This window comes from Somniosus microcephalus, chromosome 5, assembly GCF_052327205.1.
Source record: "Somniosus microcephalus isolate GS21.2 chromosome 5, FLI_Smic_1.0, whole genome shotgun sequence".
In the NCBI taxonomy this organism is placed as follows: Eukaryota; Metazoa; Chordata; class Chondrichthyes; order Squaliformes; family Somniosidae; genus Somniosus; species Somniosus microcephalus.
In genome coordinates, this window is record NC_140991.1 from 62,543,607 (window position 1) to 62,570,706 (window position 27,100).

The window sequence follows — 27,100 nt, forward strand, 5'->3', positions numbered from 1 at the left end:
ATGTCCAACGGGGTCAGGGGGAACGTACCTGCGGCCGGGGAGACGCAATTTGAAGGCGAGGTGTGGGGCGGCCATTTTTATTGCTGGCCACCTGCCAGCACCTGCCTGCGCTCCCGTCCCAGACCTCCTGAAACGCCCCCCCCCACCGAGTGCTGGCTGCGCTCCAAAAGCCCGGCACTTCTCTCGAGTGCCGGGCTCTTTTGCCTGCACTCCCGATCCCCGGGGGCCCAGCTGGGCCCCAGGTCGCGCTGCACAAGGCCCCTCCCCTTTAAGAAGGGGAGGAAGGCCTGCAATACCACAGTGCGACGTGCCGCAGCGTGTGGCGCTGCGGCACATAACGCCGCAATATTGACTCACAGCGCCCCAAGAGGGATGCGGGGCGCCTCCAGTAGCGCCCCGCTTCCCTCTTGGGGCGCAACCACTCAATTTCCGGCACGGGGGCGCTACTCAATTTTTAGCCCAAAGCACTTTGCATCCTCTTGAAGGTACATGAAGGTCTCCTATATTGGTGTGCTGCCAAAAGTTTTAACAGTGTGCTCAATTTCAGGAAGACTAATTAAACTAATTTTCTAACCTGTTCACATAACGAACAAAACAGAACATAACTGCACAACAATCTCAGTTGGAATACAAAATTTACCTATAAACTTAATCACATGAGCTGCTGTAACATCTTTCCAATAAATCAGCATGAACAAGGGACAGGTAGAAATGTTGGACACAACTCAGACTCTCCCAAATATCAAAGTCCACTCGGACAAAAGTGCACATCAATTTCCAACAGTTTTCAACTTTTAATTAAGTTTTTTCTACAAAATATTAGTGAGGCCCTGAGAATAAAGCTGTAGCAGGCAAGTTGAAAACTAAATTCTTAAGTGAATTGAAAGGAGCAACCTCGTGATGCAAACCTGGTTTTCAGTTACAATACCAAAATCTGAGCAATTTGACAATATATTAAACCTATCACTTACTTGAACATAGTGCACCATTAGGAAAAAAAATCCTTCAATTATGCACGCTTACCTACCCTCAAAACTTTGCGTTCTTGGTAACTTAGCACAATTTTGCAACCAGATGAACAGAAACCAAGTTAGTATTTTAGAAATTTACTAATAATCGACGTCCAGCAGTGAGACATATTTCATTAGTCTAAACACTTAGAAGTGTGATTATTTTTAGTACTATTTCAGTTCAGCGTTTTCAATGCTGGTACATCAGCGTTGTTTAATAATGAGCTCTAGCATCACTAGTGAACTAAAAACGTGCATGAACTCATACAAGTCAAATATACCCCAGCATACGTACCTTTCTTCTCCGTCTTCTGAATAGGGATGGAAGGTGTGGGTGTAGGCACTTTCGGTACAGTAGCTGCTCCATTAGCATCAAAGGATTTCTTTGGCTGATGCTCAGGCTGTAGACTAAAAGGACTAGAAGGAACAGTGCTTGGGTTTGTAGTTGGGAGAACCACTGGTTTGACGGGGTGCTGCACTGGGGCAGCTCCACCAGGAGTCTCTGTTCTGGGCAGTCTGTAGTCTCTGTCATTGTGTCTGTTTGTCTGGGACAAAATATTCTGGGAGAGCATACTACCGGCACCGCTGGAATGCTTGTCTTCCACTTTTCATGATTCACAAAGGAAATGTGGCAAAAAAAATAAAAGGGGGAAATGTTGAAATTAGAATGATTATTAGAGCACTATTGGCTAATTTATTAACAGTCCCCTTAATTGTTCATAATGTTTTAAAATGCAAGAGTTGTTAGAATCAAAACACCTACTCAGGATACATTAGACCTTGTATCTTATGGTGTCACAGCTGTGACATCATCCATTTAGTTCCACTTATGTGCTCTACAGCTGCAAAATTTGCAGCCATTTTAGCTCCAAAACAACATTATTTAATTCAGGATGAAAAACGGCGATTATGAATCTCAGCACTTTTCCAACGCATTAGCACTGGCTAGTGCATGCACTGGAATATAAACCTTAAGTGTTCAATGCATGTCCTGTGTTGGACAGGTGTGTGTATCGATGCGAGAGAAATCCAATTCTGAACATAGCTCAATCTCCCATAATGAACTGGGCACCAGGAAATCACATCAGTCTGTTCCTGGACATTTATTTAAATCCCAAATTATTATTGCAGGCAATGCAAAAATGCAGATTCCTTTTAAACATGCAATATGTGAAGATTCAGGGTCATCAGTTCCCGAGGAGCTGCTCTGCGGCAAGTTGGCAACTCTTGCAGGTTACTTTCACCCCCAGACCACAAATGACTTGGTACAGGGAAGAGGTATTTAAAATGATATCAGTAGCCAAAGGAAAAACACTCATGCAGATTCCTATTTTTCTTTCAACAGCTCACTAAGTTACATTTACATTTCTGAAACCAGTATGAGGAAAATAGCCTATTTCAACATCTGTACAACTCCAACCCATTTAAAAACCTTTTAAGACTATGTCAGAATTTGTGCACCAAAATTAAAAACCCATCATCACTAAGTCAGTTTAATTCATATTCCACTACAAATGAAACATCTTGTTACGCATTATTCACCAATTCGATTATAATAAACCGCATTCAAATTCTACAGACTTGAGCAAAGCCTGCATGTTGTGTGAATCCTGTGAAAGAAATTTGGCCAACAAGAATTGTTTGTATCTTATTAAATGTCCTGTTACTTACTTCCACTTGTAAACCCACTGCCAGCAGTCGCTTGCAAGGTTTCTCTTCTGTAATCTCGGTCTCTTGGGAAGCTGTTAACAACCCCAACTTTACTTGCTTCTTTTTGCCTCTGTTCTCTGTACAAACAAAAGAACCGTTGATGTTGTGACCTATTTAACGTACTTGCATAGTCTACATAATATTTGAAAAACTAAACATGCACCTTTCAATCCACTCTTTGGGTTTCTCCCACTGAGAAACTTCTGTCCTGCAGTTGTAGTAGTATTTTTTGCCTGAAGAGCTGATGTGCTCTGACCAGTCATCAGCTGGTTCATAAGGCTGTATTAAGACAAAAACAGTTAAATCAAAAGACAAAACACAAAAAAAGTAGATAATTGATCTGAGCTTCACTGCACAGCAAGTTTATGTTTGGAAGCAATTATTGTGCCAACTTTGTACAGGTTGTATTTTCTACCTCTATTTCAAGTAATGGTATACTTCCAAAGCAGCTAAAATTATGGGTAAATTGGTTTTTCATTGCACAACCTGATTCAGTTGTAACTGCAGTTTGCATTTTACCTTATACAATGATAGAACAATAAACAGATCACTAATTACACGGTCTGCCTTTTCCATGGTCAAAACAGATTTTAGATTTTATGGAGAAGCTTTTGGTAATACGAAGCACTGCTATTCAGAAAGCAAACAGAGAAGCATCAATTGTAACGCAAGTGCCACAGACAGCAGTTATGCCAGCTTGGCGCAGTTGGTAGCACTCAACTCACAGTTGGAGTTTGAGAGCTCAGGACTTGAGCACATAATCCAGGTTGACACTTCGTGCAATATTGAGGATGCTGCATGTTGAAGGTGCCTTCAGATAAAATGTGCGTCGGTTAAAGATGCCATGGCACTATCCGAAGAACTGCTCAGTATCCTGGCTAACGCTCATCTCAAAACAGATTAACTAATCATTCCGTTCGTTACTGTTTGCAGGATCTTCCTGCGCGCAATATGGCTGCCGCCTATCTCTATAAGTCAGAGCACTTGCACTTTGAACAATGTTTGTGATGCAAGGTGGTACTACTTTCACATCACAATTTATTGCCACGAGCATGGTGTACATTCCATTTATACAAGGTTAGAACTGTTAACATCTTATTAGCTTAAATTCATTTAGATTTCATCAATTTACAGCCATGCCTATATGGCACAGGGAAGGATGTGTACAGTGTAATGTGAAAGTGCCTGAAACAAACAAAAAGGGAAGGGAGGAGTGAGGAAGAGGTAAAGCAAATAACTTGAATTATACTTTAGTGCAGCAACACGTTAAAAAAACACAATACATATTGGCGACCAGTCTTAAAAATAAGCAGATTTGCCCTCTAGGTTTGAAAACAAAAAATTTGGAAATGTTCCATGGAGATATGAACCAAACTACATTACCCAAGAGCTCCAAGAAAGTTCTCAGACTCATTTTTTTCAAGAAAAGTTAGAAGTTATAAATATGTAAATTTTTCACCTCTTCAAAAGGTCCCACTGTACAACTCCCTGAATTGAAGGGCGGCCAAACCAATCTACTCCAGAAATACTACTTTGTAACATGATGCTCTTCTGTGGGCCTGGATTCAGCCAGTAAACGAGTCCGTCCTATGCATAACAATCTAGCTTCACACACAGCACCTTACTGATACTTTTTCAGAACACAGTTTCTACCATTTTGTGGCCCTGCATGCTCCTATAGAGCATCAATTTGTTACAGTTTATATCAGGCAGGAAAGTGATTCCCAACCGCTGTTGTGCACCAAAATGCATGAAAGCCATATGCATCTCCCACTCCCATGTTTCTACTCAATGCTACCTGTAATAATTTTCTGTTGCAGTTTAAAATACATCAATGATCTACATTAAAAAGATTCAACTTGCTGCAATTTACAGCATAATACAAGAACCATTCAATATATAACATCACTCATTTCCATCACTCTAATAGTGAATTCCATACTTCATCCGATGTGTGCTCTGGATAAACTAGGACCTGTTAGACAAAATTATGTATCAATTGTGAGCTCATAAGGAAAATACGAAGCTTCTAAGATTATGGTATACTACATGAAAACTATGAGACATCTGTTTTAGGCTACACAAACACTCACACTTCTGATCACGTTATGAAATTTGTGGTTTGATTTTAAAATGCTGGTACAAAAAGCAACAAAGTTTAAAGATTTAAATATAATTGCCCTTCCCTTACCCCAAAGAGGATTAGTTTGCTTTATTCCTCCTGTGAAATTAGATCAGATAGGTAATTTGTAAATTAAAAACGTTGTGTTCATTTATGAAGCACTCCATTTAAATGATCTGAGCAGCAGCAATATGTCATGTTCTGACGAAGGGTCCTCGACCCGAAACATTGACTCTGTTTCTCTCTCCTCGATGCTGCCTGGCCTGCTGAGTATTTCCAGCATTTTCTGCTGTCAGTTACCCTGTGATTCCTGGGACATTACGACACCGACCATATTTGCCTGGGAACTTAGGTTGATGTCAGAATGGAATGCGATTTCCAATTGCGCTCATGTGCTAAAATGGCCACACCTGGTGCATTCTGATTCCAAAGAAGTAACTCCAATACTTGAAGTCTTGCTACAACTGTATAGGGCGCTGGTGAGACCACAGTTGGAGTACTACATGCAGTTTTGGTCTCCTTATGTAAGGAGGGATATACTTGCATTGGAGACAGTTCAGAGAAGGTTCACTAGGTTAATTCCTGAGATGAAGGGGTTGTCTTATGAACAACGGTTGAGCAGGTTGGGCGTTTTCTCATTGGAGTTTAGAAGAATGAGAGGTGATCTTATTGAAACATACAAGATTCTGAGGGGGCTTGACAGGGTGGATGTTTCCCCTAGTGGGGGAATCTAGAACTAGGGGGCACAGTTTCAGGATAAGGTGTCGCCCATTTAAAACTGAGGTGAGGAGGAATTTCTTCTCTCAGAGGGTCGTGAATCTTTGGAATTCTCTACCCCAGTGAGCTGTGGAGGCGGAGTCATGGAATATATTCAAGGCGGAGATAGACATGTTTGAACTACAGAGGAGTCAAGGATTATGGGGAGCGGGCGGGAAAGTGGTGTTGAGACCAAAATCAGATCAGCCATTGATCTTATTGAATGGCGGGACAGGCTCGAGGGGTCGAATGGTCTACTCCTGCTCTTATGTTACTGATAGACCATATAATTGTAGAATTCTGGGTTTCTACAATTAATGAAATTGTTTCCATACTTTGGGAATTAAGGTAAATACAAGTGAAGACCTTAATGTGGTTTCTTCGTTCTGACTAGATTTCTCAGACTCAGGGCTCCATAATGATCCAACGCACAAATTTCAAGTCTAAGCATCCACCTGAAGCAAGGTATCATTTTTTACCCAGAGACCATTTAGTTTCAAGAAATGGTTCCAAATGCTGGAGGAGATCTGATAAGAATATGATACACTGTATTGATGTTTCTTTAGCAGTGTGTTTAATAGCTTTACTTCTCTATATTCAAGGGTGAAGATGTTGATTAGTAAACTTAGCCTGCAAAAATCTAGTTCATTTTCCACAGTTTTCACCTGTACAAATGTAGTTTATTTTTTCTGCCATCAAGTAAACTAAGTGTCATGCAAACCCTCTTAATTCCAGTCTGCAAATTCCAGTTGCAACTTATCGCAAAATTAATCGTTCAAGGCTTAAGCTTGATCACTCTACAAGAGTATAAAATGAAAGAGGCGAATTTCCAGTTGTTCGAGAAATGTTCCAGTTGTCAGGCTGCTTGAGTCAGTGTTTTATAAGACCAAAATGTAAAACTCCTATTATCTTAATGAAATATCGGACACTTTAGTAAGGAATTGCAAAAGAAATACTTACTGCATCTGAAGTTTTACTTGGATTGTTACTAGGATTAGAAGAATGTGAATTTGAGCTATGGTGGGTACTGTTATTATGTGAATTCTCCTGTGGAGAATAGCTGGTCCCTGAAACAAATACAGTACATTTATTACATATATGCACAAACATAGCAGATTAACACCTGAGCAAAGTATTTTACAAAAGGTTACCAGTCTAGATAGAAGCTCTGTTTTAGCAAAGCTTAAATGTTTTCTTTCACCAATTCTCCCCTCCCCCCCCCCATCCAAAAAAGCATAGATTCCTTGCTAGAGTATAGTTACAAGGACAGCAAGCACCCTCCAGTACAATTTCCAAGTAGCAATTATCCATATGAGAACCTAGTATTGACAGGCTACTCAAGCGGATAGCCACACATGCACATTTGCAGCTGGGTTTACTGGATAGCAAATCAGGAACAGGAACCTTGCCTGATCTTCCCCCTCCCGAACCAAACAGCTCTGTGGCCAATTGGAGTGTCCCTACTATGTTCCCTGCCCACAAGCTCAGAACTAACTTAGCAGACTAACGATCAAACCTAGGACGTTCCTTGTCTGTATGGCTCAGCCACTCACTGTCTGCACTGAGCCATTGGCACAACAAATCTAATCTTTTTGCTGCGAACCTCCAAGTAAGTCACTGAAACTTAAATCAACTTGAAAAGGAAAATTTAAATAGCAACTTGTGGGTTAAAATACAGATAATGACAAAAAACTTCAGAGAATTTGGTATGAAGTTATTTGCTACAGTATGAACATTTACAGAGCACAAAATTAATGCTGGTCTGATTGACAATTCTCCCAACAGACATCCAGTGCACAGAAAGACTGCTCTAAACTGAGATGAGGAGGAACTACTTCACTCAGAGGGTGGGAGGTCCATGGAATATGCTGCCCCAAAAAGCTGTCGAAGCTACATCATTACATAAATTTAAAACAGAAATAGACAGTTTCCCAGAAGAAAAGGGAATTAAAGGTTACGGGGAGCGGGCAGGAATTTGGACATGAGTCTAGGTTCGGATCGGTCATGGCCCTGTGGGTAGCGGAGCGGGCCCAGGGGCAGTGTAGCCTGATCCTGCTCCTATTTCGTGTGTCTAATTCTGTTAGATTCAGGAGATGGTTCTGTGATAGTGGATTGGCGGTTAGGATCAGATCAGCCATGATCTTATTGAATGGCGGAGCAGGCTCGAGGAGCCAATTGGCCTACTCCTGCTCCTATTTCTTATGTTCTTATATAAATTCTGTGTTCCATCAAAACAAATAAGTAACAGTTGCAAACAGAAGTTTTATTTTCAGATACTGTACATGTATGAAGTGAAGGGCAGCCATTGAGGCATGGGAAACACGAGTGATCATGCAGAGTATTGCAGTGCACAGTTTTTGGACTTTTCTTCAATCGTGGAATAATCAAGAGAAAGTAACAATAGAATCAAAATGTTCAGTTGATCATTTCCAACAAAATGTACAACTAAGGTGCAGAACCAGACTGGCTGTAGACAAGCTCTGGCGAGATAGAGCCACAATGCATAGGTTTTGCTCAGTTGTTGTCAACCTTGGCTCTGGAGCACAAATTTATAGGTTTGAATTCAAATGTAGGCTGACACTTCAGTGCAGTATTGAGGGAGTCCTTCAGAGGAGACTTCAGACCCATGTCCCATCTGCCTGTTTCATTGGTTCTGCTGTACATTAAAAAGCCTCACGAAGAGCAGGGTGCACTCCCAGTGTCCTGGATAAAATTATGTCCTCAACTATCATCAAAAAAAAATTAACTGCTAATTCAGTTTGTTGCCTATCTGCAGAATATTGGCTATGCAGAATGGCAGCCATGTTAGCCTACATGACACTTCAAAATGTTATTTATGATCTATTTTGACATGTTAACATAAGACAACATTTAATCCAAATATTAATAATCTGCTCAAAGTAGCAACTCACTTAAAAGAATGAAGAAGGTTATACCATGTTTAGGAAATGGGCAGTGTTTACAACAAGTATTTATATAGCACCTTTAAACGTCCCAAAGCGCTTCACAGGAGCATTATAAAACAAAATTAGACACCAAGCCACATAAGGCGATATTAGGGTAGATCAAAGAGGTAGGTTTTAAGGAGCGTCTTAAAGGGGGAAAGAGAGATAGAGAGGCCGAGAGGTGTTCAGGGAGGGAATATCAGAGCTTAGGGCCTTGGCAGCTGAAGGCACAACCATCAATTGTGGTGTGATTGACATCGGGGATGCTCAAGAGGCCAGAATTAGAGGAGCGCAGATATCGGAGGGCTGGAGGAGGTTACAGAGATAGGGAGGGGCGAGGCCATGGAGGGATTTGAAAACAAGGATGAGAATTTTAAAATCACGGGTACGGTAGCATAGTGGTCGTTACTGGACTAGCAATCCAGAGGCTTAGACTAATAATCCAGATACAGGAAACTTTGGTTTATCCGGAGGTTGTATGTCCGGAAACCTCGATCTACCGGCAGAAATCAGGAGCCGTTTTGTTTGTTTTTTTTTCTTCTCGTGGCTTTTTTTCCCCCCAGTCAGGCTCTGGAAAGTGTCTCTGAAGCTGTTGCTAAGCTACAGAGATGCTTCCAAGGTACGGGCCAACTGTTTACAAGCTGTTGCTAAGCAACAGTGTTTGTTGTCAGATACGGAGATAAAAATCTCCGTATGCTTCAACATTAACTTTGTATGTCCGGCAGTTTTGATAGATCGGCAACACGCCGGTCCCGTCGGTGCCGGATATCACAAAGTATCCTGTATGTGATTTCAAATCCCACCACAGCAGTTGGGGGATTTAAATTGAGTTAATTAAATAAATCTGGAATAAAAAGCTAGCATCAGTAATGGTGACCATGAAATTACTGGATTGTTGTAAAAACCCAACTAGTTCACTAATGTCCTTTAGGGAAGGAAATCTGCCGTCCTTAGCTGGTCTGGCCTATATGACTCCAGACCCACAGCAATGTGGTTGACTCTTAAGTGCCCCTCTGAAATGGTCATGAGCAAGTAACTCTGTCGTATAAAAAAACTGCTAGAATGGTCTGTAACAGTTCAAGAAATGGCTCATCATCACCTTCGAGGGCAATTAGGGATGGGCAATAAATGCTGGCCTTGCCAGTGACGCTCACATCAGTCTTGCCAATAGTTAGTTGGAGAAAATTTCTGCTCATCCAGTATTGGATGTCGGACAAGCAGACTGACCAAGTTAGATACAGTGGAGGGGTCGAGAGGTGGTGGAAGGTAGAGCTGGGTGTCGTCAGCGTCCATGTGGAAACTGACGCTGTGTTTTTGGAGGAGGTCGCCAAGGGGTAGCACGCAGATGAAAAATAGGAGGGGGGCAAAGATAGATCCTTGGGGGGGACACCAGAAGTAACAGTGCGGGAGCAGGGGGGGGGGGGGGAAAGAGAATGCCATTGCAGGTGATTCTCTGGCTACGATTAGATAGATAAGGGAAATAGGCAAGTGCAATCCCACCCAGCTGGACGACAGTGGAGGAGGATGGTGTGCTCAACCGTGTCAAAGGCTGCAGACAGGTCAAGAAGGGATAGTTTACCTTTGTCATAGTCACATAGGATGTCATTTGTGACTTTGATAAGAGCCGTTTCAGTACTGAGGCAGGGGCAGAAACCAAATTGGAGGGATTCAAACATGGAGTTCCAGGAAAGATGGGCACAGATTTGGGAGGCGACATGTTCAAGGACTTTGGTGAGGAAAGGGAGGTTGGAGATGGGGTGGTATTTTGCAAGGACAGAGGGATCAAATGCTGGGTTTTTGAGGAGAGGGATGATGATGGCAGATTTGAAGGAGAGGGGGACAGTACCAAAGGAGAGAGAACCGATAACAATATCAGCTAACATGGGAACCAGGAAGAGAAGTTGGGTGGTCAGCAGTTTAGTGGGAATTGGGTCGAGGGAACAGGAAGTGGGTCTCACGGACATGATGAGCTTGGAGAGGACATGAGGGGAGATAGGAAACTAGAGAAAGATGGAGTTCAGGGCTAGGGCAGGGGGGAACCTTTGAGGAAGGTTGGCCCGGTGAGCTAGGGGAAGGGAGGGAAGTGCCACAAGCAGTTGATCAGATGATGGTCTCAATCTTTATGGCCAAGATCAGTCGCAAAAAACATGGTAAATTAAGAAGGAAACAGACTTTGCTCCTGATGTGTGTCGAATGGATTTTTGCTGCCGCCTAGTAGCATGTGTCACTTACAGGTCCTATTAATCCATTGTTTGTCTATGCAAAAATGTTACTAATTTTAGTACCATGCAAAAGGGATCCTTAAAACTATTGTAGTCAATCAGGAGGGCCAGCATTTCTGCTAAAAATAAGCTTCATGGATGACTATTTGCTCACACTTTGAATAGAAATTACACCATACCAAATCTTGCACCGAATCTTTGCCTTAAACTCAGGAATTTAGCAAATCTGGCACAAATGTAGTACCAAAATGTCTGCTTTTTCCAATGAGTGGCTAAATGAATCGAACAGTGGAGAACACGTTCCAACACCTCCCACTATACCATCCAGTTCTCTGAAGGAAAATCCAGGCTGTGAATACTAAAGCAACACTGGAATAATTGCTAATTTAATCACTATAAAATGCTGTTAATAGATTGAATTATGCACATACAAACATGAATGCTTTAAAATATGACACATTGATCAAATGCAAAATAAACACTAACTGCAGTAAAACATCAAAAGCTAAACCAATATAACCCATTCATTGTTTGAGAGTTAAGAAAATGGGCATGAAAGTTGGAGAGTATCAGTAAATGCTTCCAAATAAAACATTTTCTTAAACATTATAAAAATCATTCAAGAAAAACTCTACATCTAGGCTTATTAAGACTGTTGCTGTGTTAAGGAAGCTTAAGCGCTGCTTCAGTTCTAAAAGACTGCATAATCTAAGGTACACCTTCACTAAGGTTCCTGTACTAAGGTTCCTGAAGTTCCTATCCAGCTCTGGATAGTCCGTAGTTCGTGGAGTTTCTGTTACAGTATGAAAATCTCTCAATGCATTTTGCCTCATTCTGGTTTTGTTACTATATACAAACCTACAGCAACTAATAATTTGGGGGTTTCCTAACAAGTTAAATCCTTGAGATGGCAAGTTTAGCAGCTGATCCAAAAACATTACTTGTAATTCTTGTTGGGATATTTGATCACTGCTTCAGGAAGCAATACACATACTTTTAACTAACAAAGCTTCACAAACATTACAAGGCCATTTTCCCCCCACAACATAGCTAGCAAAATGTAATGGATTATACAAAACTAATAGGCATTCTGCATGTTGATTACATAACATACCTCCGTCTCGCTCTCTGGCTCGATGAGAGTGTACAGTTTTACTCTTATGTCCTGTACTATCACTATGTTTATTTTCAGGACTGTTAGAACGTCGCAGCATTTTGCAAGGTGGTGATGGATCGCCCGATTCTCTAGTTTTGTCATGACGATGATCACTGCTGCTGGTGTGACTCTTTGATGGGTACTTAAGAGTCTGAAATGGAAACACCATGAAATAAAGTTAATTAGAACAAACCTGAAACAAAAGCAAATCAGCTGCAACTGTGGACAAGTCTGCATCTTGCGTAGATATTCTATAGCCTTCCTAGTTTGATTCTTCTTCATATAACAAAAAAATAAATAAAACTCAGTCTTGTAATCAGACTAGATGTCTATACAAAAGTGTTACTTTTTAATGGGCTGTCAAGTTTAATATTGGTGCAGTAACTTAGTATTTCAAGTTTCCTACAATGTTTTCCTTTAAAAGAAATAATATTGGCCTTCAGAACTATAATCATTTAAAACTAGATTCAAAAACAATGTACAAGATACAAACGGGACTCGCTGTCTTATTCTACTAATTTTAATAAATTCATAGCAAAAACATTGCAGTTGCGTCTAAAATTAAGCAAATGCTTCATTTTGTCTTTATGACAGAGGTAATAACTCGTTTTGTCTTTAAAAACATACGGATAAAAAATGATTTGCACACAGAAACGTACAGCAAAGGCCTACCGATAGTTCAGAATTTATTTACATATATACACACACTATATACGCAAAACTAAACGCAAGCTACAAAAGACAACTAAATCTAAAATACAGCATTTCAAATGTGTCCAAACGTCATTAAATACTATTTACGGACAAGGTTTTAAAAGGAAGTTTTGTTTTATTCCCCCCTCTCATTAGGATCCAGTTGTAGAGTGCCGAGGCCTGCTTCAGACGCACAAGCCTTCGTTAAAGTAAATGGCATTCGTTTCACTCTAGGAGAAATATACCTGATAGGGCTGGGATTCCCTCCTGTCGTGACACCTGCAAAGAAAAACAGAAAATAAACAGATCAGCAGTGTTGCAAAACGTTTTTTTTTAACTTTGAAACCAAAACTCGGCAAAAATGTAATATTAAAAAAATCGTTCAGAGTAAAATGGTCACCAGAAGGGGAGGGAAATTCCTTTTCTCAAGTTTCTACTTATTTTGGTTTACAACAAAAATGGCGGATTGTCAAAAGAGAAGGGAAATTCGAAAGAGGAGGAAAGGAGATTTAAAGAATAACAAGAAAAAAAAACCTAAATGTTTTACCCATCATTGAGTCTCGGTTGTTTCCTTGCATACATTACCATCAATGCTGTTGTATGTGGAGTGGATCAAAACGTAAATTAGATTTTTCTAAAGGGGGGGAGGCAAAAAATATACACAAAAAGCGACCCTTCTTTTTAAATAACCAGTAAAGACACTACCAACTCTCGGGATCCATCTCACACACACAAACCAGCAGTGAAGAGGCCGAGGCCCATACTACATACGGGTAACGCGTCAGCGCTCGACAACAGCCGACCCTCCCGCCGCCGATCGGTCCTTTCCGGAAACCATTCGGGCCTTTCCGATCAACAGCCGCTCAGCCACCGACCCAAATGCGGGGGGCGCGAACAATCGCTGACAACGAGAGAAAAGAAATAACAATTATTTAATTTATCTTACAACTTCCGCTCCTAATTTCCTGAAGGTTTATTTTATTTTAAATTGCGCACCGGGAGGTCGGTCACGTGATGGGCTTGCGCAGTGACGTCTGTCTCTAAAGAAAAATCTGATGGCTGGAGGAGAGATTGCGGCTTTCTAAACACTGACCAAATTCATGGTTCGAAACAAAGAAAAAAAAACAAATGAAGGGTAAATACAGAGACTTGGCGAGAGTGGGACACTGAAACAATGTGTATGTAGTGTGGTACGGGGTGCGCCAGGGAAAGTAATGGCCGCTCAGGCCTGCAGAGTGTCCATGTACAGTGAACGTGTCTCACTCTGGAAATAAACAGGCGTTGTACATGTGGATGCGGGTTTCTGATTTGTTTCACCCAATCTTCCCATCAGCTCTCGCACTGTGGTAACGATACACATATCTGCATGTCTCTGCTAGTTTAATTTTGCATACAAGGAAGGAAGGAAGGGAGGGGGATGACTATTAAAAAAAAAACCAAACCAGAACATTTAAAGATCGCGTTGCTTCGCAATGTTGCATCGAAGAAAAGTTATTACGTCAACTCACCTTGAGCAATTTGCTAATAACATTCACTAACCGGTTCTGGAAGATAAAAACGATTCTAAGTCGATATCTAATGTTTCAAAAGTGGGTAGAATTTGTTTAGTAATGTTGAAAATCAATCTTTGCATTATGCTAAACATTGTTTTACCTTCAATTTTTTTCTATACTACTTTGTTGGTACACTTAGTTTTGTCTCTGAAGTAAATCAACAGAAACAATAGAAATGTTAAGTTAAGAAACCACTCTGCTCATTGGAATTTTTGCTACAATCAATATTAAGTGTCCAGAGAAATAAAAGTCTCACTGAAAAACAAGTCAAAAGTATTCAAAGCCAAAGATTTTTTGTGTTCTGCCTACTGTTTAAACACATATTTAATTACTTTATTTAGTTACTTTAAACTGCAATTAAAAATGAAAAACTGTAACAAACAGAAAGCCAGAAAAATGTTATACTTGTATATGTAACTTTAAAAAGACAAATTTCTACAGTAGTTAATATTGGTAGAGATGACAATGCTTTGCCTTCAAAATTGCTGTGAGTTTTAGTAGATATAAATTTGTAGTAACAAGCCTCCTAAATTCATTGTGATTTGGAAGTGAGGAGAGATGTGTGGTAGAATGAATTATGGGTGACGAGCGTGACCTGCCTTCAGTAAACTTAGTTTACCTCTGTCCTTGGAGTAAATTTCTAAAGGAAAGTTTGCTGTATATTTTCTAAAAGGTTTTGTTGCCTTCTGTAATGGGGTGCCAAAGCTGCTCACAGTACTTGTAATTGTGGCCTAACAAATGTTTTGTACACATTTGTCATTATTGCTTTACTTTGGTACTCTTGTACTCCTATTTCTAAAATCCAAATTGCTGTTAGCTGTTTTTTATGGCTCTACTTACCTGTGTCAGTCGTGGCTCATTTGGCAGCACTCTCGCCTCTGAGTCAGAAGGTTGTGGGTCCTACTCCAGAGACTTGAGCACACACATCTAGGCTGATACTCCAGTGCATTACTGAGGGGGTGCTGCACTGTTGGAGGGGGTGTCTTTCGGATGAGACATTAAACCAAAGATTCCATGGTATTATTTCGAAGAAGAGTAGGGGAGTTATCCCTGGTGTCTTGGCAAATATTTATCCCTCAACCAACATCACTAAAACCGGTTATCTGGTCATTATCACATCGCTGTGTGTGGGTGCAGTGTTTCCTACATTACAACAGTGACTACACTTCAAAAGTACTTTATTGGTTGTAACGTTCTTTGGGATGTCCTGGGGTTGTGAAAGGCGTTATATAAATGCAAGTTTTCCCTTTTTTGTATTTGCACTCTCTGGGGACTATGTATTTGAACCCCTCGATCTTTTCATCCACACCCTTCAATGTCTTTACATTCATTGTATATGTCTGTGCCTTGTTTTTACTCTCAAAATGTATTGATTCTCTGTTCCTACTGGCAAATTGCTACTTCAAGAACAAAGTAATTTACATTTACAACTGAAGTCCCAAGGCACTTTACAGGTGATCAGAGAGTACAAGCAAGAAATGGGAGACAAACTAAGGGAGGTGACTGAAGACAAGTTTATTCATTCTTGGGATGTGGTGTCGCTGGCAAGGCTGGCAGTTATTGCCCATCCCTACTTGGCATGAGTAGCAGTTTGTACATCTGAGTGCCTTGCGAGGCCACATCAGAGGGCAGTTAAGAGTTGGGGTGGGACTTGAGTTACTTATAGCCAGACATGGTAAGGATGGCATGTTTCCTTTCCTAAAGGACATTAGTGAACCAGTTGGGTTTTGTATGACAATGCAACAGCTTCATGTTCACTTTTACTGATCCCAGCTTTTTATTTCTAGATTTTTTTTTTCAACGAAATTTAAATTCTCAAACTGCTATGGTGGGATTTGTACTCTTGTTCTCTGGATTACTCATCCAGTCACAAAACCACTATACTTGAAGCATTCATTTTTGAGGAGTCGTTTAAAGATGAGCGTGTAGAGTTTGCAAGGTAGCAAACTGGAGGAGTTGGGAAGAGTTCTGTCAATGATGGTGGAGCAAACTAAAAGAGGGATTTTCAGCAATCCAGTGTCTGAGGAGTGGAGGATGAGAGAAGATTGCAGAAGTAGCGTAGAGCAAAACTGTGGAGAGATTTAAAAATAATGAGGATTTTCAAATCTGTCAGGAACAGAGAATAAATGATGGTTGGAAAAGATGGGTGATTGAAGTGGGAAACTCCTGAGATAGGTACGAATAGCAGCGCTCTAAATGAGTTTATGGAAGGTGGAAATGGGAACGCCAGCAATGAGCACATTGGAGAAATCAAGCTTTTTTTTATTTGTTCATGGGATGTGGGCGTCCCTGGCAAGTCCAGCATTTATTGCCCATCCCTAATTGCCCTTGAGAAAGTGGTGGTGGGCTGCCTTCTTGAACTGCTGCAGTCTTGAGTGGTGAAGGTACTCCCACAGTGCTGTTCAGGAGAGAGTTCCAGGATTTTGACCCAGTGACAATGAAGGATCTTAGTTCTGAAAACCAAGAAGTAAATCAGTTTGGGTGGAGCTAAGAAACAGCAAGGGGCAGAAAACATTGGTGGAAGTTGTTTATAGGCCCCCAAACAGTAGTTGTAATGTAGGGGCAGAGGATAAATCAGGAAATTAGAGACGCATGTAACAAGGGTAATACGGGAATCATGGGGGACTTTAATCTACAAACCAAATTTACTGTTATAGTGTGGAGGACGAATTCATGAAACGTATACAAGATAGTTTTCTAGATCAGTATGTTGAGGAACCAACTAGGGAACAGGCTATTTTAGATCTAGTATTGTGCAATGAGAAATTGTATGAAAGGGGCCCTTAGAGAAGAGTGACCATAATATGATAGAATTGTATATTGAGTTTGAGAGTGATTTAGTTAAATCCGAAACTAGGGTCTTAAATCTGAACAAAGCAAACTACGGAAGTATGAGGGGCGAGTTGGCTAAGGTGGATTGGGAAACTACATTAAAAGGTATGATGGTAGAGAAGCAATGGCTAGCATTTAAAGAATTAATACATCATTTACAACAAATATTCATTCCTTTTAAGGCACAAAAACCCGACAGGGAAAGTGGTCCAACTGTGGCTAACAAGTTAAAGATAGTATTGGATCAAAGGAAGAGGCTTATAATGTTGCCAAAATGAGCAGTAAGCCTGAGGATTGGGAGGATTTTAGAATTCAGCTAAGGAGGACCAAGAAATTGATCAAGGGAAAATAGAATGAGAGTAAACGAGCGAGAGACAGACTGTAAAAGCGTCTATAGGTATGTAAAAAGCAAAAATCAGTGAAAGTAAATGTGGGTCCCTTACAGGCTGAAACAGGAGAAATTGTGAATAAGGAAATGGTAGAGAAGTTAAACAAATACTTTGCGTCTGTCTTCATGACAGACGACGCAAAAAACCTCCCAGAAATAGTGGAGAACAAAGGGTCGAGCGAGAATGAGGAACTGAAAGAAATTAGTATTAGTAAAGAAAAGTACTGGCGAAATTAATGGGACAGAAAGTCGATAAATCCCCTGGACCTGATGGCCTACATCCGAGGGTTTTGAAAGAGGTGGCTATGGAGATAGTGGATGCATTGGTTGTCATCTTCCAAAATTCCATTGATTCTGGAGCTGTTCCTGCGGATTGGAAGGTAGCAAATGTAACCCCACTATTTACGAAAGGAGGGAGAGAGAAAACGGGCAACGACAGACCAGTTAGCTTGACATCAGTAGTAGGATAAATGCTAGAATCTATTATTAAGGACGTGGTAACAGGGCACTTAGAAAATAATAATATGACTGGGCCAAGTCAACACTGATTTATGAAAGAGAAATCGTGTTTGATAAATCGGTTAGAGTTTTTTGAGGTTGTAATTAGCAGAGTAGATCAGGGGGAACCAGTGGATGTGGTGTATTTGGATTTTCAGTAGGCATTCGATAAGGTGCCACACAAGAGGTTATTAAACAAAATTATGGCTCCTGGGATTGGGGGTAATATACTAGCATGGTTTGAGGATTGGTTAAAGGACAGAAAACAGAGAATAGGAATAAACAGGTAATTTTCGGGTTGGCAGGCTGTAACTAGTGGGGTACCGCAAGGATCAGTGCTTGGGCCTCAGCTATTCACAGTCTATATCAATGATTTGGATGAGGGCACCAAATGTAATATATCCAAGTTTGCTGCTGATACATTCCCACCCAGCTTTTTAAGTTGTGAGGAGGATGCAAGGAGGCTTCAAGGGAATATAGACTGGCTAAGTGAGTGGGCAAGAACATGGCAAATGGAATATAATGTGGAGAAATGTGAAGTTATCCACTTTGGTAGGAAAAATAGAAAAGCAGAGTATTGTTTAAATGGTGAGAGATTGGGAAATGTTGCTGTTCAGAGGGGCCTGGTTGTCCTTGTACACGAATCACTGAAGGTTAACATGAGGTACAGCAAGCAAATGGTAAATTGGACTTTATTACAAGAGGATCTGAGTATAAGAGTTAAGACGTCTACCTGCAATTATACAGGGTCCTGGTGAGACCACACCTGGAGTATTGTGTACAAATTTGGTCTCCTTATCTAAGGAGGATATACTTGCCATAGAGCGATTGCAACGAAGGTTCACCAGAATTATTCCTGGGATGGGGAGATTGTCCTAATGAGGAGAGATTGAGTAGACAAGGCCTATATTCTCTGGAGTTTAGAAGAATGAGGGGTGATCTCATTGGAACACAAAATTCTTACAGGGCTTGACAGGGTAGATGCAGGGAGGATGTTTCCCCTGGCTGAGGAGTGTAGAATCGGGGGTCACCATCTCAGAATAAGGGGTCGGCCATTTAGGACTGATGAGGAGAAATTTCTTCACTCAGAGGGTGATTCTCTACCCCAGAGGTCTATGGCAGCTCAGTCGTTGATTATATTCAAGACAGAGATCGCTAGATTTTTGGATATTAAGAGAATCAAGGGATATGGGGATCGTGCAGGAAAGTGGAGTTGAGGTAGAAGATCAGCCATGATCTTATTGAATGGCGGAGCAGGCTTGAGGGACTGAATGGCCTACTACTGCTCCTATTTCTTATGTTCTAAAGACATGAATGAGTATTTTATTGGCAGTGGAAGTAACGTAGAAACATAGGCAAGTGATGTCATGCAGATGGAAGTAGGTACTTTTGATAACTCTACAAATAACGTTTCAGTGTAGAGTCCAATAGGACACCAAGGTTTTGTACCATCTGGTTCAGTCTGAGGGAGCATTAAGGAAGCAAATTTTAATTGGTGCCCCAAAAAGGAGAGGTTTTGTTAATATTGAGCTGAAGACAATTCTAGCTTATCCAGGACTTCATGTCCCTAGGCCATCAGACAACATTGAGGCAGTCATGAAATCAAGCTTCGTTGTGCATTGGTAAAGTCATCGCCATAGATATGGAAGTGAGTGACCCCATGATATCACTGAGGGGAAGCACATTGATGGTTAAAAGGATATGGTTGACGGTGGAATCTTCAGGCACATCACGTGTATGTACAGGGGCAGGAGGTGAAGTCATTGAATGAGATGTACTGGGTCTGTTGGTACAGGTAGAAATAGAACCAGCGAAAGTGGTGCCACATTTGTGGATTATGGAGGAGAGTGGAGTGTTTGAGTACATTGAAAGCTGCAGAGAGATTGAGAAGATTGAGAAGGGATAGCAAACCAAGTCACAATCACAAGATGTTGCTGGGAATTTTGAACTTCACTGTCTCGCTGTTTTAGCCAGTCAGAGCCCAGGCTGAAGTAATTCAAACGGAATGGTAGGATGGGAGACATCTGCAAAAAGTTGGGTGGTAATGTCATTGAGGACCTTGAGAAAAATGGAAGATTAGAGATGGACGACTAGTTCTAGAGGATGGAAAACTGAGCATGGATTATTTTAAGTGCAGAGTAATGACTGCAGTTTTGAAGGGGAACAATGCCAGAGGAGAGGCAGATTGACTGTATTGACAAACCGTGGACTGAGAAGCAGTAGCTGGGTGATTAAGACCTTTTTGTCAGGTGGATCTTAAGGTAGCACCTACTTGGTCTCATGGAGAACACAAGTCAGATGATGGCTGGGGGGAAACCTGCAGAGTGAAGCGGGATTGGAGTTGGTATCAGAGGAGCTGAGAGTTTGAGGGTTGGGAGGAGGTAGAGGTAGCTTAGTGGATGACTTCAAAATTGTCGACACACTGTTCCTCACATTCGGTGTTGGAAGTGAGGAAAGAGAGATTGGTGAAGGTGGTTTTTGGCTGAGAAAAGGAGCTTGGAATTGTCCTTGCACTCCAGGATGATCTTGAAGTAGTAAGATTTGAATTTAGAGGAGAGGTGATGCTACTTGAGGTAATTAAAGCAGATCTAGCAGTGAAAGGCCAATCGGCTTATGTGTTCAAGTATGCTGAAACATGTGGACATCAATGGAGGTTGGAAAGGTTTCCATTGCACTGAGGAAGCCTGTGAGGGGTGTGATGGGAAAAAAGACATCAAAAATCAGGTGAGGCAATTGTGTCCTGGCATATGTTGGGCAAATGGAGGAGCAATTGAGGGTGATCAAGAAGGTGTTTGTGAGGGAGCTGTGAAATTGGTTTCTTCCAAACAAAGAAATGTTGGATGGGTTTGGACTTTGAGGGAGATTGGGAGAAAGTTGAGAAGTTGATAAGAAATGGCCTTAGCGTTGATTTTAAATCTTGCAGCTGTCAAGGTGCATTTTTATTGCATTATTAAGGGTGGATTTCTGTGCAGTTTGGGGTATTTTATGTGTGGGGTGAGGTGGGATGAGGACAGGAGATTAGAAAAGTAGGAAGAGGTGGTGGGGGAATTTAGGTATGGGTTGAAATCGCTAAGGCAGAACAGTTGCTTCGTGAGGATACTGCCCGTGAAGTTTTGTGGAGGAAGCTGCCAGAGGACTTGTACATGAACATATAGAAAGGCTAGAGAGTCAGAAAAGATATAGAAATGAGATGCTCAAGTTGGGAATATCTGGAGTGTGAGGAAAGCATTCTGTAGCATAATACGGAGTTGAGAGTAGCTGGGTAAGAGGAGCTGCAATTAACTTTTCTTTGGATGAAGAAATTCATGAACCCATCAAACTTGATGTTAAACGTAAAGATGGAGGGAGCAGAGGAGCGATTTTGGGAAAGTCCTTGCTCTCCAGGACAGTCCTGAGACAGGTTGCTGCCAAGGTGGCAATATTGGACAAGGAGAGTGGAAGGGGAGCTGTGGAGTAGGTGAGATAGTCTTATCCAGGAGCACGGTAAGCAGAATGTGTGTCAAGAAAGGACGATGGGGTACTTTGTGGGCCTGCTCTTAAATAGCCAGCAGCAAGTGCGGCATTATGCATGGCAAAGGATGTCACGGTTGAAGGAAAGAGAAACCATGAATCTTTTCAAGAGGGCATCAAGCATGGGGCCATGGTACGATAGAAGATTGACAGGAAAGTAATGGAGTAAGGGCCCAAGAGGGCCATGGTGAAGTAAGACGGAGAGCGTGAAGATCATGGGTGAAAGTTGAATGAGAAATGGTCAACAAAGGATAGGAAAGATCAGGTCTGGAGCAGCAGTGAGAAAGCTTACACATGAAATAAGGCCTTTGAGCAACTTGCATGACACCACTGGAAGCATATGTCGGCACCATCAGGAAAAGAGGAAAGAAAATAGGGTAGGGCAGAATGAAGATCACATGTAACATGTCCTCGTGAACAGATAAGACTTTTGCAAAAGCACCACATCATCCCAGCACCTGACTTCGCTGTTTCACACCCATTGTCTTCCTAGTAATAGCTATCTTATGGTCATGCCATCTTGGGGGGGTGGGAGTTCCTTGCATAAGAATATCATTTTGAATGACTGAGGAGCTTGTGGTTACCCATGAGCGAGATCATACAGTTGTTGAGAATAGAGGAGTGTTGATTGTGGGGATTCTATGATCATGGGGGTAGATAATTTCTTTTGTAGACATGATCCAGAGTTCTGAATGGCACGTTGCTTCCCAGGTGCAAAGGTCAGGACATTATGGAGTTAATACAAAAGGTTCTGGAATGGGGAGATGGAATTTCCTCTGGTCAGAATCCAGAGCAAAAGGGCATTATACTAAAAGTAGAGCTGGGCCTTTCAGGAGTGGAATCAGGAAGCACTCTTTCATACAAAGGGTGCTGAAATCTGGAGCTCTCCATCAAAAGGCTGTGGATGCTGGGTCAACGGAAATGTTCAAGTTTGAGATTGATAGATCTTGGTTGGGTAAGGGTATTAAGGGATATGGAGCAAAGGTGGAATAATGGAGTTGGGATACAGATCAGCCATGATCCAACTGAATTGAGGGACAGGCTCGAGGGGCTGAATGGTGCATTCTTGTGATTATGTTCTGATCTCAGATTTTTCTGGCATTCAAGTTGGTGTGCTCTTTGGTGCCTTCTTGGCAAGTTGCAAAAGAAACTCAACGTGGAGGAGAAAGAAAGGAAAGACTTACATTTATAGGTGTGTTGCCTACCTGGTGCCATGGTTAGGGATATCTCGCCGAGGAACCTGGAACGGGAGGGTGGAAATCCAGTTGTCGTGGTCCATGTTGGAACAAACAACATAGGTAGGAACAGGGAGGAGCTCCTGCTGAAAGAGTATCAGGAGTTCTGATCTAAATTAAAAGGCAGGACCTCGAGGGTAATAATCTCTGGATTATTGCCCAAGCCACATGCAAATTGGCATAGAAGCAGACAGATCAGGAGAATTAACATGTGGATAAAGGGCTGGTGTGGGAAAGAGGGGTTCCTTTTCGTGGGATACTGGCACCAGTTCTGGGACAGGATGGAGCTGTACCAATGAGACGGGCTCCACCTGAACCGGGATGGGACCCGTGTCCTAGTGGAAAGGGTAAATAGGGAAGTGGCAAAGGCTTTAAACTAGTAAGATGAGGGGATGGATCTACAAGAAACGTAACCAGCCTAAATATTAAAAAAACGGGAAAAAGAGCATATGAAAGAATAAAGTAAGGGAGGACATGTACGGCAAGGGAATAACTAGAGTTATAGAACAGAAGTCTAAAAAGATGGTTAAACATAAAATGAGAGGAAATCCGATTAAAAATGAGTTAAACTGTCTACAGCAATGCACACAGTGTCTGTAATAAGACAGGGGAGCTGGAGGCAATCATATGTTGTGAGGAACCAGACATAGTCCAGATTACTGAGACATGGCTACAGAAAAATCAGGACTGGGAATTAAACATTGCAGGGTATAACATATTTAGAAAAGATAGGGAGGGAATTAGGGATTACATGATGGCAGTAGAAAAAAGTGACGCAGATATCAGCAAGACAAAAATAAATCCATATGGATAGAGATAATAAAGGATCAATCACACTAATGGGTGCAGTCTATAGACCACCTAATAGTGAAAGGGAGGTGGAGGAAGAAATATGCAGACAAATTAGGGAAATGAGTAAAAAACATAGAATAATAATCATGGGAGATTTCAACTACCCCGATTATTAATTGGACAGAAGAGGTAGGTAAAGGGGATAAGGGAATGGAGTTCCTACAATGTGTAGAGGACTCCTTTCTAACCCAATATGTAAAAAGCCCAACAAGGGAGGATTCGCTATTGGATCTAGTAATGGGGCATGAACCAGAGCAGATAAGAGAAGTAAAGGTAGGAGAACATATTGGCAATAGTGACCATAACATAATATGCTTTAAGATGACAATTGAGAAGGACATAAGTATGATGAAAACCAGGTTAATAGATTGGAGTAAAGCTGATTTTGAGGGGCTGAGAATAGAACTTGGGGGGTGGGGGAGGGGGAAATGGGCAACAAATTGGCAAACAATTTAGAACAGCAATGGGAAACATTTAAAACATTGTTCAACGGAGTGCAGGAAAAATATATTCTGCTAAAAGGAAAGAACAAATTAAACAATAATGAGACTCCATGGATGAATAAAGCCATAAGGGAACAAATGAGGGTAAGGAAAGAGGCATATATTAAGTACACCGACAGCAGGGGAGTGCATGCTAAAAGAAAATACGAAAAGATTAGGAGAGAAGTCAAAAAAACAATTCGGGAGGCAAAGAGGAAATATGAAATTAAATTATCAAGGAACATAAAACAAAATAGTAAAATATTTTATAGGCCCATCAATAAAAAAAGGATGGTTGAGATGGGAATAGGGCCATTAAGCGATAGAGGTCACGATAGAGAGATGGCAGAAATATTAATTAATTATTTTGCTTCAGTATTTACCAGGGAGCTAGAACAGGTGGACATGACGTTGGATGATGAGATTAGAAATGAGATAAGTGCATTTAAAATTTAAAAAGGGGATATATTGAATAAATTAATCAAACTCAGAGGATAAAACCCTGGTTAGGATGGATTGCATTCAAACATTTTAAAAGAATCTAGGGAAGAGATAGCAGAGGCATTACTACGCTTATTTAAGAATTCATTAGAAAAAGGTATAGTGCCAGAGGACCGGCGGCTAGCTAACCTAATACCTATATTTAAGAAGGGGGATAGAACATATCTGGGGAATTATAGACCAGTCAGTTTAACATCGGTGGTAGGAAAAATAATGGAATCCCTGTTAAAGGAGAAAATAGAAGAACATCTAGAAACCCAAAATATCATAATGAATAGTCAACATGGATTTCAAAAGGGAATGTTTTGTTTGACCAACCTTATTGAATATTTTGAAGAGGTAACAGAGAGAGTAGACAATGGTAATGCAGAGAAGATTTACAAGGATGATACCAGAAATGTGAGGGTACACACATCGGGAAAGGGTGAGCAGGCTTGGTCTCTTTTCTCGAAAGAAGGCGGCTGAGGGGTGACCTAATAGAGGTCTTTAAAATTATGAAAGGTTTTGATAGAATGGATACAGAGAGAATGTTTCCACTTGTGGGGAAGAGCATAATTAGAGGCCATCAATATAAGACAGTCACCAAGAAACCCAATAGGGAATTCAGAAGAAACTTCTTTACCCACAGAGTGGTGAGAATGTGGAACTCGCTACCACAGGGAGTGGTTGAAGTGAATAGTATGGATACAGTTAAGGGGAGGCTAGACAAGCATATGAGGGAATAGAGGTCTATGCCGATAGATTTAGATGAGGAAAGACGAGAGGAGGCTCGTGTGGAGCATAAATGCCAACATGGACTGGTTGGGCCAAATGGCCCGTTTCTGTGCTGTATATCCTATGCACCCACTATTAGAGCCAGGGGAACTTAAAACAGCAGGAGAGAGGAGACTGGGAGGAAAAAGAGAAAAGGATGGCAAAGGAGCTCCCTAGGGAGCTGCCAGCCCAGGAGCCATCTTGAATGTCGCCAATGGACATGATCTTCACCGCACATCAATTACAAGAGAAATGCAGGGAACAGCACCAACCACTCTACATGGCCGCCTTTGATCTCACAAAGGCCTTCGACACTGTCAACCGTGAGGGATTATGGAGTGTCCTCCTCAAATTCGGCTGCCCTCAAATGTTTGTCACCATCCTCTGCCTGCTTCACGACGACATGCAAGCCGTGATCCTGACCAACGGTTCCACCACAGACCCAATCCACGTATGAACCGGGGTGAAGCAAGGCTGTGTCATCGCACCAACGCTCTTGTCGATCTTCCTTGCTGCAATGCTCCATCTCGCCCTCAGTAAGCTCCCCACTGGCGTGGAGCTAATTTACAGAACAAATGAGAAACTGTTCAACCTTCGTCGCCTCCAGTCCCGATCCAAGGTCATCCCATCCTCTGTCGTCGAATTACAGTATGCAGACGACGCTTGCGTCTGCGCTCACTCGGAGGTCGAACTCCAAACCATCGTCGACACCTTCACTGAAGCGTACGAGAGCATAGGCCTTGCACTAAACATCCGTAAGACAAAGGTTCTCTACCAACCTGCCCCCGCCACACAGTACTGCCCCCCGATTATCAAAATCCACGACAAGGCCTTGGACAACGTGGACCACTTTCCATACCTCGGCAGCCTACTGTCAACAAGGGCAGACGTCGATGACTAAGTCCAACACCGCCTTCAGTGTGCCAGTGCAGCCTCCGATCGCCCGAGGAAGAGAGTGTTTGAAGACCAGGACCTCAAACCCGGCACTAAGCTCATGGTCTACAGAGCAGCAGTGATACCCGCCCTGCTGTATGCCTCAGAGACATGGACCATGTACAGCAGGCGCCTCAAAGCACTGGAGAGGTACCACCAACGCTGCCTCCGCAAGATCCTGCAAATCCATTGGCAGGACAGGCACACCAACGTCGGTGTTCTCGCTCAGACCAACATCGAAGCTCTGACCACGCTCGATCAGCTCCGATGGACGGGTCACATCATCCACATGCCCGATACGAGACTCCCAAAACAAGCGCTCTACTCGGAGCTCCAAGACGGCAAGAGAGCCCCAGGTGGGCAGAGAAAACGCTTCAAGGACACCCTCAAAGTCTCCTTGAAAAAGTGCAATATCCTCACCGACACCTGGGAATCCCTGGCCCAAGACCGCACAAAGTGGAGGAGAAGCATCCGGGAAGGCGCCTAACACCTCGAGGCTCTTCGCCGGGAGCAAGCGGAAGCCAAGCGCAGGCAGCGCAAGGAGCGCACATCAACCCAAGCACCCCACCCACCCGCCCCTTCAACCACCGTCTGCCCCACCTGTGACTGTAGGTCCCACATTGGACTCAGCAGTCACCTGCAAACTCATTTTTAATGTGGAAGCAAGTTATCCTCGGTTCCGAGGGACTGCCTAAGAAGAAGATATCCTATGTAATAGCGCCTTTCACGACCACCAGCCGTTCCAAAGCGCCTTAGTCAATGAAGTAATTTTTAAGTGTAGTCACTGTTGTAATGTAGGAAACGCAGCAGCCAAATTGCGCTCAGCAAGCTCCCACAAATGGCAATGTGATAATGACCAGATAATCTGTTTTTGTTATGTTGATTGAGGGGAATCCTAGCAGCTGCATGTCCATGTTGCCAATCATGAGCACTAAATCAAGGGAGCACA

At 42.1% G+C, this 27,100-nt stretch overlaps 2 protein-coding genes across 6 annotated transcripts in view; one reads left to right on the plus strand and one right to left on the minus strand.

Annotated features, from left to right (window-relative positions):
* The window catches only part of waca (WW domain containing adaptor with coiled-coil a), a 109,821-nt gene extending 96,442 nt beyond the window's left edge, over positions 1-13,379 (minus strand). For 3 of the 5 annotated variants that reach the window (XM_085987684.1, XM_085987683.1, XM_085987682.1), the window contains exons 1-6: positions 13,162-13,379; positions 12,860-12,893; positions 11,880-12,072; positions 6,559-6,665; positions 2,884-2,999; positions 2,682-2,797 (exon numbers count right to left, since the gene is read on the minus strand). In XM_085987684.1, coding sequence (XP_085843810.1) covers positions 2,682-2,797; positions 2,884-2,999; positions 6,559-6,665; positions 11,880-12,072; positions 12,860-12,893; positions 13,162-13,202 — 607 coding nt within the window. In that variant the 5' untranslated portion in view covers positions 13,203-13,379. Of the gene's footprint in view, positions 1-1,305; positions 1,615-2,681; positions 2,798-2,883; positions 3,000-6,558; positions 6,666-11,879; positions 12,073-12,859; positions 12,894-13,161 lie in introns of all 5 variants that reach the window. The other 2 variants (XM_085987681.1, XM_085987680.1) reach the window with 1 other exon arrangement.
* mpp7a (MAGUK p55 scaffold protein 7a) overlaps positions 13,343-27,100 on the plus strand; it is a 550,968-nt gene continuing 537,210 nt past the window's right edge. The window contains exon 1 of the mRNA XM_085987688.1: positions 13,343-13,749. The gene's annotated coding sequence lies outside the window, so the exon portion shown is untranslated. The remainder of the gene's footprint in view (positions 13,750-27,100) is intronic.